This window comes from Clupea harengus, chromosome 6 (assembly GCF_900700415.2).
Source record: "Clupea harengus chromosome 6, Ch_v2.0.2, whole genome shotgun sequence".
In the NCBI taxonomy this organism is placed as follows: domain Eukaryota; kingdom Metazoa; phylum Chordata; class Actinopteri; order Clupeiformes; family Clupeidae; genus Clupea; species Clupea harengus.
In genome coordinates, this window is record NC_045157.1 from 2,782,971 (window position 1) to 2,798,362 (window position 15,392).

At 42.7% G+C, this 15,392-nt stretch overlaps 1 protein-coding gene across 1 annotated transcript; it reads right to left on the reverse strand.

The window, feature by feature from the left end:
* Window positions 1-235: 235 nt before the first annotated feature.
* On the reverse strand, window positions 236-10,667 carry LOC105903482 (semaphorin-7A-like). The gene is made up of 14 exons (XM_031568752.2): window positions 10,439-10,667; window positions 10,003-10,148; window positions 9,759-9,788; window positions 9,180-9,272; window positions 8,769-8,838; window positions 8,064-8,159; window positions 7,684-7,826; window positions 7,311-7,489; window positions 6,904-7,009; window positions 4,980-5,178; window positions 2,277-2,392; window positions 1,998-2,149; window positions 1,275-1,324; window positions 236-861 (listed from the first exon to the last, which is right to left on the reverse strand). Exons 1-14 carry the CDS (start codon window positions 10,536-10,538, stop codon window positions 497-499), a joined length of 1,845 nt encoding a protein of 614 aa, XP_031424612.1. The 5' UTR covers window positions 10,539-10,667; the 3' UTR covers window positions 236-496.
* Between the last annotated feature and the right edge of the window lie 4,725 nt (window positions 10,668-15,392).

A 15,392-nucleotide genomic window follows, 5' to 3' on the forward strand; every position in this document is an offset into this window, starting at 1 on the left:
CGTCAGTGACTTACAAGAGAGGCATGGCTAACAATGGTGTGGATCAGGATACAGGATCAGACTGCACATCAAGAGGCTTCTGGTCTCAAGCCTGCGTGACGGGGACCAGCCCACCAGCCTGTGGTCACGGAGTCCTTGGAACAAACAATGAGCATAGCGTAGCAGATGATCTTACAGATAGCATCCTAACAGGGCGTAAAATGGAGTCTCTCTCTCTCTCTCTCTCTCTCTCTCTCTCTCTCTCTCTCTCTCTCTCTCTCTCTCTCTTTCTCCACCCCCCTCTCCCACTGTATTACAACATACAAATAAATCAGTGAAAAGCTCCTCAGGAAATCGCCATGCTTGACAGCTGTGGGGCAGCAAGCCACCTCCACCCAGAAGAGGGGATAAAGAAATCTCTCTCTTTGTCTTCTCTCTCTCTCTCTCTCACCCACACACTCACTCACTCAACCAGGTCACGGAACAGGACCCAACACGGAGCAGGTCCAGCAGACCTCTAAAGTAACAGAGTAAACAGCAGCAGCAGCAGCAAGGCCAAGGCCAGAGGAGAGCTCTTTAGTCCCCCCACTGCACTGCTCATCCTCAGCTCATACTGGACCACTGTCTTCCTGTAGTCTCCCTCCCTGGCCTCACACTGGTACAGGCCCTCATCTTCAGCCCTCATGCCATCTATCAGCAGCACTAACTGCTCCTGCTCGCTGTCCATGATCGACTGCCTCTCCTCTCCGCCCTGCATCCAGCGGTACTCGGCATGCTGGGAATGAACGGGGCAGGGCAGGAAGTGTCTGGAGGACTCCGAAATGTCAATAGTGTCGGCATCACCCTTCTGAGGCCCCTCTGTGCTAGGATCAATAACTGGACCTAGAGAGGAGAGGAACAAAAGGATCAATAACTGGACCTAGAGAGGAGAGGAACAAAATGATCAATAGCTGGACCTAGAGAGGAGAGGAACAAAAGCCATTAAACTATGTCTATTTTTTAGACACGCGTAAATACACACATCAGATGATCAAACTGTTAAAAATGATAATGAAAATAACAGTGAACACCATTTTAAACCATAATATGTGACCTTCACAAATAGCAAATTCAAAAGGTCAAATAGGTAGGCTGTGAAAGGTCAAATAGGTAGGCATTGAAGTGAACTTCAGTTTGTTTCATCTCTAGTGTTCAGCCTCTCATGTTTTGAGCTGAGTTAGAGACAGCTTTGGAGAGAGAGGTGGGTCGGGGGAAGAAGGGAAGCATGTAAGACAGAGAGGTAAAACAGGACATACCGTCTGTGCATTTATGGACATTTCCATCTTCAACATCCTGAATAGTGTCCCTGTGGATAGAGACTAAATTCAGCTGCATTTTATCGACAAGTTTAACCGTAGGCACTGTCTCATGATATTGCATGAGGGACCAATGCTTTTGGTAAGAATGATGAAAACCAACAGACGAAACAGCATGTTGTTGCCTATTCTCTGTGAGTGCATTAACTCTACTCTAGTCTCTAGACTGCCATGCTCAAATACTGCCATGATAGATACACTGTGTTGTTTACCTATCCAAATAAGAATACAAGACTAGAGCGTGACATACTCGTTAGACAAAGGTCTGAATACTAATGTCAGTGTGACTATACAGTATAACAAAATGTGAAAAAAGTGAAGGGGTCTGAATACTTTCTGAATGCAGAGGTGCTGTGTGTGTGTGTGTGTGTGTGTGTGTGTGTGTGCGTGTGCGTGCGTGCGTGTGTGTGTGTGTGCGTGCGTGCTTGGGTGCCCGTGCGTGCGTTGCTGCACTAGTTGCTGATATTATCTTAACTGAAGTCCCACATTCTAAGTGAGAGGTGAGAGAACATGTTTCAAGTGCTCTTGCTAACTAGTTTATATTTGACCTCAAAGCAGAAGTGGTAATAAAAGGGTGAACCAGGGGTAAAGTTCACATAGAAACCCTACAAAGCACATTACTGCACTGCATATTGTATAACATGTAGGGCAGGGAGCTCTTACTCTGAATACGTTGAACAACTTGTTTGGTTACGGTCCCAGCCGCAGTAGGGATCTCTTGCTAAGATGCAGTCAGCACATTGGTCCCCGTACACACTGCAGTTCCTCAGGTCAATCTGAACCACCTCAGCATTGGAGCTCACATAGAGTTTCTTCTGCAAAAGCCCAACGGGTTGGGTTCAAACTGTATGACTGAATACTGGCACCATAAAAATGGCATAGAATAGAACCTGAGAGAGGCGTAAACATGAAGCATGCTGGGATACAATGTGGAGGACTCACCTGAGAACTGTCCAGCAGCATACTGAGGATGTGTGTTCCGGGTTTGAAAGGGTGATACTCCGCAATGATGAAAGGGTCAGAGGAGTTCTCCAGGACTTTGTGAACCGCACCGCTCTCTTCGGTAAACACAAACAAAACAGAAGTAAACAAACAAAAACAGGGTGTAACACACACAAAAAACATCACACACAGTTGAGTCATGCTTTGATGATCTGGTTACAATACTGCTGTCTTCAGAAACAAAACACCTGGAATGTTCTAGTCCCATGACCAAGTGAAAATGCGATGAAACTGCTGAACACCCTGGGGGTTCAATGTGGTCACCGTGGAGATATTCTAATGTCTCACAGATCACCGTGGAGATGTTCCAATGTCTCACAAGTCAGGATTACGGAGCTCTACAGATAACTGCACTAGATAGAAGACATGCAACAGTAATTGGTGTAGTTTGTTTTTCTAGATTGAGTGTGATTCCAAAATGTTATGTTCTGCAACTCTGATAACTCAGAAACAACACCCCCAATTTCTCTAGAAAGTAGAAGTGATGTACACCTAGACTGTCTTGTGGCTTCACATGAATTTCACAGAAGCAGAAAGTGTATTAGAAATGATGCGTATTGCAAATGTCATGTGAAATATTAAGAAAAACTGGGGTGGTTGTTTTTTCTTGGGAACATAGTATGCTGATATTCCCTGTTATGCTGATATTCCCTATCTCTGTAACTCTGGTAAATAGACACTGCCTGTGAGAGAATTCATCCAACTCTCACAGACTGCTTTTCACTCTGTGTGTTTCTGATCCTTCTGCAGAAGACTAATAAACACATTACTAATAACTATTTAAAAGACTGATCTCGCATTAGACTGGTTATTATCATATTTCCACCACAAAAGTTACTCCGAACCAGTATTAGCTTCCACTATTGTACAGGCGCCCTCTGGTGTTCACATTTAATGTTACATGGGTCATGAGCAGTTAGACTGATGAGACTGTGAGTCTCTCTGTAGCTACACAACCGCTCAAAAGTTTGGAGTCTTTTATAAATCTCCTTATTTTCCATGAAAATATAACAGGATTCTTTGACGAAAGTAAAGTTTGAAGGACACAATTATTATTTCAATTAAAAATCATTATTTTTAACCTTGTCGATGACTACATTTTCATACAAAACAAGGACATTTGTAAGTGACCCCAAGCTTTTGAACAGTGGTGTACATTCTGGGGTGCTGATGAGGAACAGACAGACTACAAACTAGATGAAAGTGCCACTATTGCACAAGGAGTGTGATGTGGCCCAAAGCTTTTTCACAAGAAGTGAAAGTCTGCAATGGGAAGTTGCTCTGCCATCACAAGGCATGAGGAGGAAAGGAAACCGCTGATCAGCCCACTCAGGAAAGAGGGGAAGTGAGTGTCTCAAGCTACTGCCCAGAGCCAAGGCCCCAGCCCCTCCTGCAGCAACACATCCCCTTTTAACACCAAGGAACCTCAGAAGAACCTGGAGAACAGCTTTTACCCCAGGGCCATCAGGCTGCTAAATGGACATTGATACTCCACCGCCACTTTTGCACTCGTCACTTACATGCACCGTCACTGTCACTTCATATTACTCTTTGCACTACACATACATATACTGTCACTTCCAACCTCCTGTTTGCACTAGCAGTAACACCTTATCAGGAGAATTGCACTACCTGTAACTCCCTCACTGGGTTGTATGTAGGTTAGTATAGGTCAATAGGTTAGCACAGTTTATTATATGTGTATTATATGTTATATGTATATATGTATAGGCTGCTATATGTATATTTAGTATTATAGGTATAGGTTGTTTTATGTTTAGTACACCGTACTGTATATTTATCTTGTATATTTAGTAAGGTTATTTTTATGTTTATTATGTGTAAATTATGTTCATAGTACTTGTGCAGAGTGTACGTTATGTTATGTATATTATGTGTTATGGTAGGGTTGGACGGCGTCTTGTCGTAAGAATTTCAGTGCCCAGTCTGACCCTGTGTCATTTTGTGCATCTGACAAATAAAAGACTTGTAACTTGTAAGAGGCATGCCCAGAGGTGGGGTTGGTGGAAGGGGTATCGGCTTGAGACAGGCGAAGGAGAGGGAATCAATAGGCAAGTAAACCTTGACATCCTTATCGCCCCAAGACGCTCTGCGTAGAAATTCAATATTTATATGAGTGACACATCAGAGCACAACGGGTTTATAACCCATGGGGGGCAGCAGGGTTTATAACCCATGGGGGGCAGTAGGGTTTATAACCCATGTGCAGCAGCAGCAGAACTCTCTCCTTGACAGTGAGATGTGCAAGTGGACACTGTTGGAATCAACTACGGTAACTATGGTAACCAATTCACTGAATAATTAGTTCTTCTGCTTCACTGTGGCTTGAACTCTCAGAATCAACTATGGTAACCAATTCAGTGAATAATTAGTTCTTCAAACTCCAACACTGTTGCCTCACCTGTAACATGACCACGATCATCAGGAGTCATGACCCTTGTACACTCTCTACACACTGACCCCTGACGTGCACGGACCTACGCTACACGGACAGCAGCTGTGACCAGTTCAGTTACAGTGACCTGTGCAACTTTACGACTAAGTGTTGTCAAACTGGTAGCGTTAAAACACTTCTTGTCTGACTGTGACAGTGTGAGATATGCAGGTGTTTCGGTCTCCTACCCGTGGACAGCAGCAGGACGTTGTGTCCTTCCTGACCCTCTGTCCCTCGGACACGGTCCACCTGGATGTGGCTGTAGTGGCGGTGACTGACCAGCAGGGAGGCGCTGTTCCCTATGGGCTTCACCCAATCCACCATCTCTGGATCGTTCTTCATGTACTTGAGCAGGTGTGGAGAGAGTTTCCTGCTGTCCTGAACACACTGGGAAGAAAGGAGAAATGGATGAACAAGCGACAGGGATCCCACCCATTGAACAAGCGACAGGGATCCCATCCATTGAACAAGCGACAGGGATCCCACCCATTGAACAAGCGACAGGGATCCCACCCATTGAACAAGCGACAGGGATCCCACCCATTGAACAGGCGACAGGGATCCCACCCATTGAACAAGCGACAGGGATCCCCCCCATTGCCATGACCTTTCACAACCTACAAGTACACAATATTGTGTCCTTTACTCCACAGGTCGCCTAATTATTGAATGAAAATAATTAAACCACCACTATTCATTATTTTTCTAATGGTCTACAGTAGTGAGGCTATCAATTCAAATGGAAATTGTACACCCATTGAACAAGCGACAGGGATCTCACCCGTTGCCATTGACAACATTTCAAAACTTTTTCATGACCTTTCACAACCTACAAGTACACAATATTGTGTCCTTTACTCTACAGGTAGAGCCTGATGGAACCGCATATTGATGTTTTCCTGGCCTGATCTGTTGTTGCATGGTGGTTCTTGTGTGAGCATATAAATGCTCATATAGGGGACTGATGGAACTGCAAAATAGCTATTCTACTGTTGTTCTGTTGTTCTGTATCATTTGTATCTTTAACATATATTGATGTTTCCTGCTCTGATTGGCTGTTGCATGGTGGTTATTGTGTGAGCATATAAATGCTCATATAGGGGACTGATGGAACTGGAAATATTGCTATTCTGTTGTTGTAAGACATTAACTCCTTATGTTGTATCTGCAACTCATTTTGGATGTGTACTCTGTCTGTTTCACTGAGACCTGAACAAGTGGCTTGTGAACCCTTCCACCCCCCAGATAGGCTCCTTTCTGCTAAGACCCTTTGTGCCATGGTATCACCCCCTCCCCCCATAGGTGAACCCCTCACCCCACTGTCTCCCCCTTCCTCTCACCTAAAGAGTGTGGTCATCCCCTCTCCTATTGTATTCTACCTGACTGAAATGTATAAATGCCTACACATTCTGCTATCAGGTAGGCCTTGCTCTGAGCACCAAGCTGAGAGGTGGTCTCCATGCCGAAAATAAACTCCAGAAACCTGACTTCAACTCTCCGGTCCCTTCTTCAACTTAAGCGTGCTTACAGCGATTCCATCAAGCCTAATTATTGAATGAAACAACATTTCATTCCTTTTCTAATAGACTACAGTAGTTAGGCTGTATCAATTCAAGTGGAAATTCCTTGACTTTTCCAGGTTTTCCATGACTATGTGTACTGGGAACCCTGTAGAGACTTGTTTCTACTGCAGTAGCCAAGTGTGGTGAAAGAACAAGCCCTTAGTTCACCTGCCAAGGAGCCCAAACAAGGTTCTTGATGCTAACAATACTTCAATTCTTCCTTGCAATCCACTGCAGCAACTGTGCAGTAACATGATACATGATCATGTAACATGATACAGCAATTAGAATTGTTGTTGACATGTAGGCACCTTGTGTTGATCAAAAGAGGCTGTGAGATTATTAAAATGAAAGCATTAAGAGTCTGTGTGATTATTAAATAAAAGCATTAAGAGTTTGTGTGATTATTAAATGAAAGCATTAAGAGTTTGTGTGATTATTAAATTAAAGCATTAAGAGTCAGTGTTATTATTTAAATGAAAGCATTACGAGTCTGTGTGATTATTAAATGAAAGCATGAAGCTGGGTTTTGTCCCTGCAGCAGTCCTACCTCTCCAGGGCGCTCTCTCAAAGTGTCAGTGGGTATGGAGAGAGCAGAGGTAGAGAAGACCCGACCGATGTCACTCATAGCGTACACACAAACGGCCCTCATTTTCCTGCATACACACACACGTATGCACACACACACACACAAACACAAACACACACACACACATAAAGTAAGTGAGACTCAGAGACAAGGAAGCAATCAGTTCAGTCTAGTGTTACAATTCCTACAAATTTCATGTGAACTCCTAAATTCAGCTTAACCAGTTTTGTCAGTTACTGTAACTGAAGTCAGATATATGTCACGTTAACCTGAGGGCAAACTTCTGCTGCTGGTTTCCCTTCATCTGGTGAACGCAAATGGCTCTGTTGTGTGCAGACAGGTGGATGGCGCAACAGCCTCCAGCTTACCAGCCGTTTCTGAAGAGCCCGTAGACCCTGGCGTCTGCTCCATCCTCAGACGGCAGCACGGCCACGTCCAGCAGCTCGGTGTAGTACAGCTTCCTGCTGGGGTCCCCACAGGACAGGCGGCTGCTCAGCTGAGACGTCCACTGGAACTGCAGGGTGTCCTTTGAACCTCCCAGATCAGCCTAGAAAACGTAAACATCTCAGTCAAACCTACACCTAACTGTAACTGTCCCCGACTGTCCAAGGATACCATCCTCGCCAGTTTCAGATTTTTGTACAAGCTTTTTCTCAAGACATTTTTGTTTACAATACAATAAAGCTTTCATGCAATTGCTGGCCTATGTGTTCAAGGGTAAAATAATCCTTAAATTCTTACCATGCAGATCTGAGAAACACGGGGGGTGAAGATGTCAGAATCTGGGTTCTGATCGAGATTCTTTTCTGTGTAGAATGCATAGAGCTTGTCTTGCAACGGGTTCTCTTTATCTCTTCTTTCCACCACCTTCACATACCTTTGATCTGCAGAATAGAAGATTAGAGTTCATTATTTTTCATAGCACATTCCCTCTGTCAGGGCACTGATAGGCCACTCAAAACATTAGGGTTGTTCACGGAACAATTTGGATAAAAACAGGTCTAGCTGTAGCTTTCTAAATGTAAATGTAAATGTTTACTTCTTTTCATGAATGGATGAAGTAACTTGCTCTTATCCGTCTGTGTGCCGACAGCTCACCATGAGCAGTTTGGGTGTCTCACCTGCTTGACTCTGGGGCATGACAAGATAGTTCTTGGAGTTCTTGTAGACTCCGTTTCTGTATCCAGCGTCAGAGTGTGTGGTGTAGAGGTCCTCTCCTACAGCGAGGATACACCAGAACTACTTATCCCACGATACGATACGATACGATACGATACACACACACACACACACACACACACACACACACACACACACACACACACACACGCACAAAGACATATATCCAGTGTATCCTCACATACACACAAACACACGCACACACACACACACATCCAATGTACACTCACATACACACACACATAGAGAAACCGAAGTTTGTGAGACCAAGCAGTCACATGTCCTGTGTCTCTCGCTCACTCACTCACTCACACACGATACACACGATACACACACGCACACACATCCAGTTTATACTCACATACACACACATAGCGAAACTGAGGGTTGTGAGACCAAGAAGTCACATGGTGTGTGTGTGTGTGTGTGTGTGTGTGTGTCTGAGTGCGAGAGACACACACCATGTGACTTCTTGGTCTCACACACAATCAGACAGTCCAGGAACAGAGTTCAGGAACAACACACAGTCACAAGAAGGAAATCCGAACAATAAGCACATTCATGCTGCAGTATCACAGACTAAATAGAGAAGAGAAAGAAACAGAAAGGAACATGTGATGACAGAGGTCTGAAGAGGGCTGAGTTACCAGTGAGTAGAGCTGGCTCTCCTCCTCTGATGTAGTCATCGCGACAGTCTGACAATGAGCCATTTGTTGCCTGTGTAAAACAATCACAGGTAAACCCAACCCTTCCTACACACACACACACACACACACACACATATCCAACCCTTCCTTCTAGATTAGATTGTCAAACTTTATAGTGAGCATCCTACCCTTCGTACTAGATTATAGTCATGCCAATCCTACCCTTCCCACTAGATTATAGTAATGCCAATCCTACCCTTCCCACTAGATTAGTCATGCCAATCCTACCCTTCCCACTAGATTAGTTATGCCAATCCTACCCTTCCCACTAGAATATAGTCATGCCAAATTCTATAGTGAGCATCCTCCCCTAGAATATAGTCATGTCAAACTCTATAGTGAGCATCCTACCACATAGCAGCAGGTTGTGTCGTCCCCATCTGCTGTGCACACAAACAGAGGGTATCCATCTCTCCCTGGCTGCATCACGGTGATATTGCAGTCCTGAATGATGGAAAGAGATAGATCCGTATTCAGGTACAATCACTGAAATGATTCAGATTATCCGCACTGGATTAAAAGTTACTATACTGCAAGAGTATTGCAGTCACTGTGCCACTGATGTGAGTTTGTGTCACTGCCTTCTCTGATGTGTATACTTTCCATAATTGTGACAGTACAGTTTTTGTTTTGTTTGTCTATCTTGAGTGTGTGTGTGTGTTTGTTTGTTTGGTTTGCCTATATTGAGTGTGCACATTTGTGTCGTGGAGAAGATGTGTGTGTGAGAAAAACGTAATCAATCAATCAATCAATTCAATCTTATATAGCGCTTCTCTATATACCCGAAGTCGCTTTACAGAGTCCAGAGTCCAGTTGTCATTCATACACAGTCATACCGGTGGTGGTAAGCTACCTCAGTAGCCACAGCTGCCCTGGGGCAGACTGACAGAGAAGAACTAACTAGAGAAAAACATTCAACAAAGCACTTACTGAACCCAGTCTGCATTGCATCACAGGCACCTACAGCGCACACACACAGAGAGGAAGAGGAAGAGGAAGAGGAAACACGTTACTGAATAACAGCCTCTCTTTCCACATGCCACTTTGTGCTAAAAGTTTGTCAAACTTCAATAAAAACTATTGTCCAACCAGTTCACTTTGCCACAGGCATATCATCAAGCACAATGTGTCGTTCAGTGCAGTCTAGCCTAACAAACACACACAGATCCTTTACCTGATCCTGGAAATAGTCCGCCTGGAAATTGACACGGAATAAACGCTGTCCACCTCCAGCATACATCTGCCCATCGGCTCCCAATAGTAGCTTCATGTTGCTGGACATATCGTTCCCGTGCAGTTGCTTCTCTGGGAAGTCCACCGCTAAAAGTATCGTCAACAAACGAACAGGGACAAATCTTTCACACTTTAGAAATAAGAGACAAATTTAACCGTCAGTCCTAGTGTCAATGTGTCAAGGCAAAGTCCGCATTGCGTGAAAAAGGTTTCCCTTTTCATTTGAAAAGTAATGGATGGGAACCATAAGTGTGAATTCATTCCTATGTAATATAGCCATTGTGTGTCAGGGTGATGTATGACGTTTGAAAAAGTATTTTGAAGAAAGATAACCACAATCGTTGTCCAAAATCCGTCAAAAGAGAAAATCTACTTACCATTTTCTGTCAATATAAATCTAGCCTTTCGTAATCCGTGCGCCAACGGCAGAGAGCTACATGCGAGAACAGTGACAAATAGAAAGCCAACATGCGCCATACTAATATCAGGAGAGCTGTTGGTTAAGTGTAACAGAGTCTGACCTGTGCAAGTGCATGTATTTAAGTGAACACACTGAGTCAGCACTACTAGCTACTATTTCATCGCCTCGCAATCCAACCACCCTGAGCGGACGTGACATATTTAACACCTGTAGATTGCCTACGTGATCATACAATCAACACGTGATGCAATAGGCTACGCTATTTTAATATATTTGAATTGCCAACAAATAGCATATTAATGGACAAAATAAGACTAGTGTTTAGCCCATTGTACCGGATTTACGAGACTCATGCCAAGGGTAGTAGCAGTCTGATTGTCTTGTTCTTGGACTAGCATGCCTTGCCCCAGCCAGACCTTTCATAACCAGGCCTGCTTAATGTATCATAGTGTTATTGAAATCACATGGATTTGATGATTCCCCCCCAGTCCGATAGCCAGGCCTTGATACAAAATTGCAGACACAGTCTGCATAATTATAGCATCATCCTAACATTAACAATATATCCAATCTGATACACATATAGATCCATCAGATTGGATATATACATATAGATACATATTATGCAATTATGTCCAGGTATACGATATAACTAAGCAAGCTATAAAATGTTAATTAACCAGATTTTTATAGAGGAAAAGTGTATTCCCTGATAAGACCCTCGATCACAATTCATGATATGAATCTGAAAATCTCACTGGGAAAACTATCAGGGGGCCCAGACGTCTCAATACGTGAATCAATGGGCTGGTGAATAGTTTATTGTTAGAGGATGTGATACGCTACTAAACCATGCCAATGGGTCACTCCCTGCGTCATTTACTGAAAGCATTCCAGTCATAATTCTCATATCCTCAAGGCAAAGGAGTGTCGACTGGAAAGTGAAGATCACACACGCCTTTTTGTTTTATTAATTCATTTATTTTTTTGGCCATTTCTGCCTTTATTTGGACAGGACAGTGAAGAGCTGTGGACAGGAAACGAGGCGGAGAAGACGTGGGGAGAGGATCGGGAGAACGCAAATGGAGCCCGTCCACACCCGTCTTTTTAACATATCAAACACACACACGCCCACACACAGAGATTAGAATAATTCAAATCGTAGTCATTCTATTGCCTTGCGAAATATGGTGGGTGTTTAAAGCCACATAAATCCTTTATTTGACTTTCCTGTCTGGTAGGACTACACGCAATCACGTGAATGAAAATAATTAAATTCAACATGATAGACTATTTATTACACTGAACGTGAACCGAATGGAACTGAAAAACGTTTACTGTTCTGTAAACACGCTGCTTCTATTATTTTGATGTACAGTAGATGGCAGCAGTCTCGTGTTCATACGTTAGAGTTTTTCTCGATCGCTTACCCACCGTTAACTAAACAACCATGACGCCATCTACCAAAAGACATTTGCGAAAAACCACAAACACTATTCCCTTGCTTTCACACATGATTCAGATTTTTTTGAATTTTTTGCGAAAAAATCTACTGTCAAATCCCTTTATATATCTCTGGTTGCTCGATGTGCTCATTTAGTAAGCAATGGCATGCAATCTCTTTAACTCAAGACATTGCAGCTCGAACCCAACACACACACACCTCCCCAGGTTGGGTCAGACCAATCAGAACCCTAGGCTAAATAGATAAAAGGGCCATGGTTCAGTTCACGTATCCTGGCTGAATGTATGTGATTTCTTTTTTTATGTACAGTTTTTTTCCCTTGGTTTACATTGGTAAATAGATAGAAATGATTTTACTGTATTCTACGCTTTTCATTAGTGGCTTATTTTGTACAGTACATTTAGTTTTTCACTGAATTTCAGTTTATTTTACAGTACATTGAGGAATTTGAATTTGTTTAAATATTTACAGTACATGTGTTGTTCATCATGTAAAGAAGTTGTTGGGGGGAAACTATAAGCCCCATTACTCACTGCAGTAACAGGTTTGTGTGAAGTTTGGTTTAGATGTAAGATTACATGATTTTGAAATAGAGGTTTGAAGTTTGTGAAAATAAGTGTGCAGTTATATGCATCTGTGTTGAGGAAGTTTGAAGTGTGTGAGGTTGAGTGTGCAGTTATATGCATCTGTGTTGAGGAAGTTTGAAGTGTGTGAGGATGAGTGTGCAGTTATATGCATCTGTGTTGAGGAAGTTTGAAGTGTGTGAGGATGAGTGTGCAGTTGTATGCATCTGTGTTGAGGAAGTTTGAAGTGTGTGAGGATGAGTGTGCAGTTATTATGCATCTGTGTTTAGAGTTTGGGGAAATGGAACATCATTTCAAGAAATGTGTCTTGGCAAGCAAGAAAAACTGTAACCCATCCGACAGAACGCCTGAATCACTCTGCACTCTACATCTCACCCTGACACCTGAATCACTCTGCACTCTGCACTCTGCACTCTGCATCTCACCCTGACGCCTGAATCACTCTGCACTCTGCATCTCACCCTGACGCCTGAATCACTCTGCACTCTGCACTCTGCACTCTGCATCTCTCCCTGACGCCTGAATCACTCTGCAATCTGCATCACACCCTGACGCCTGAATCACTCTGCACTCTGCATCTCAGCCTGACGTCTGAATCACTCTGCAATCTGCCTCTCACCCTGACGCCTGAATCACTCTGCATCTCTCCCTGACGCCTGAATCACTCTGCACTCTGCATCTCTCCCTGATGCCTGAATCACTCTGCACTCTGCATCTCACCCTGACGCCTGAATCACTCTGCACCACACCCTGACGCCTGAATCACTCTGCACTCTGCATCTCACCCTGACGCCTGAATCACTCTGCACTCTGCATCTCACCCTGACGCCTGAATCACTCTGCACTCTGCATCTCACCCTGACGCCTGAATCACTCTGCAATCTGCATCTCACACTGACGCCTGAATCACTCTGCACTCTGCATCTCACCCTGACGCCTGAATCACTCTGCACTCTGCCTCTCACCCTGACGCCTGAATCACTCTGCATCACACCCTGACGCCTGAATCACTCTGCACTCCGCATCTCACCCTGACGCCTGAATCACTCTGCACTCTGCCTCTCACCCTGACGCCTGAATCACTCTGCACTCTGCATCTCACCCTGACGCCTGAATCACTCTGCACTCTGCATCTCACCCTGACGCCTGAATCACTCTGCAATCTGCATCTCACACTGACGCCTGAATCACTCTGCACTCTGCATCTCACCCTGACGCCTGAATCACTCTGCACTCTGCATCTCACCCTGACTCCTGAATCACTCTGCCTCTCACCCTGACGCCTGAATCACTCTGCACTCTGCCTCTCACCCTGACGCCTGAATCAGACCCTCATTCATCATGTGCTCATACAAGGGATGGCTATGATGAAGCTGGGCAATGAGTGCAGCCACACCTACAGTAAGCCATTTCACAAGTGCGTCCATTTAAAACGCAATATGCACTGCTGTTAATGCAATACATGTATTGTATTGTGAACCTGTGACACACGTGAGGACTATATGTAGACTTGTACATTGTTGTCATTGTGTTTTCTTTACCATTGAATTCCACAGTCATGGGTGACATTAGTCATAGCAGAACGATGTTTTTGTTTTGAAAGAACTGAAAGGCAGATGCCCTCTGGGGGTGGGCAGACACTACTTCTGTTGATGAGCAAGAAACTGCTTTTCACCTGTCATTATGGTCATTATCAACAACACTAATATATATCACTAGTCAATATGGTCATTATCAACAACACTAATATATATCACCTGCCAATATGGTCATTATCAACAACACTAATATATCACTAGTCAATATGGTCATTATCAACAACACTAATATATATCACCTGTCAATATGGTCATTATCAACAACACTAATATATATCACTAGTCAATATGGTCATTATCAACAACACTAATATATATCACTAGTCAATATGGTCATTATCAACAACACTAATATATATCACTAGTCAATATGGTCATTATCAACAACACTAATATATATCACTAGTCAATATGGTCAATATCAACAACACTAATATGTATCACCTGTCAATATGGTCAATATCAACAACACTAATATATATATCACTAGTCAATATGGTCATTATCAACAACACTAATATATATCACTAGTCAATATGGTCATTATCAACAACACTAATATCACTAGTCAATATGGTCATTATCAACAACACTAATATATATCACTAGTCAATATGGTCATTATCAACAACACTAATATATATCACTAGTCAATATGGTCATTATCAACAACACTAATATATATCACTAGTCAATATGGTCATTATCAACAACACTAATATATATCACTAGTCAATATGGTCATTATCAACAACACTAATATCACTAGTCAATATGGTCATTATCAACAACACTAATATATATCACTAGTCAATATGGTCATTATCAACAACACTAATATATATATCACTAGTCAATATGGTCATTATCAACAACACTAATATATATCACTAGTCAATATGGTCATTATCAACAACACTAATATATATCACCTGCCAATATGGTCATTATCAACAACACTAATATATCACTAGTCAATATGGTCATTATCAACAACACTAATATATATCACCTGTCAATATGGTCATTATCAACAACACTAATATATATCACTAGTCAATATGGTCATTATCAACAACACTAATATATATCACTAGTCAATATGGTCATTATCAACAACACTAATATATATCACTAGTCAATATGGTCATTATCAACAACACTAATATATATCACTAGTCAATATGGTCAATATCAACAACACTAATATGTATCACCTGTCAATATGGTCAATATCAACAACACTAATATATATCACTAGTC

Excerpts from the sequence above, each read along its gene's own strand:
- LOC105903482 (XM_031568752.2), bottom strand. The coding sequence starts at position 10,538 with ATGGCGCATGTTGGCTTTCTATTTGTCACTGTTCTCGCATGTAGCTCT. Across the intron at positions 9,273-9,758 it reads TGCAATGCAGACTGGGTTCA|GACTGCAATATCACCGTGAT; the intron begins GTAAGTGCTTTG and ends TCCATCATTCAG. Across the intron at positions 8,839-9,179 it reads ACACAACCTGCTGCTATGTG|GCAACAAATGGCTCATTGTC; the intron begins GTAGGATGCTCA and ends TGTTTTACACAG.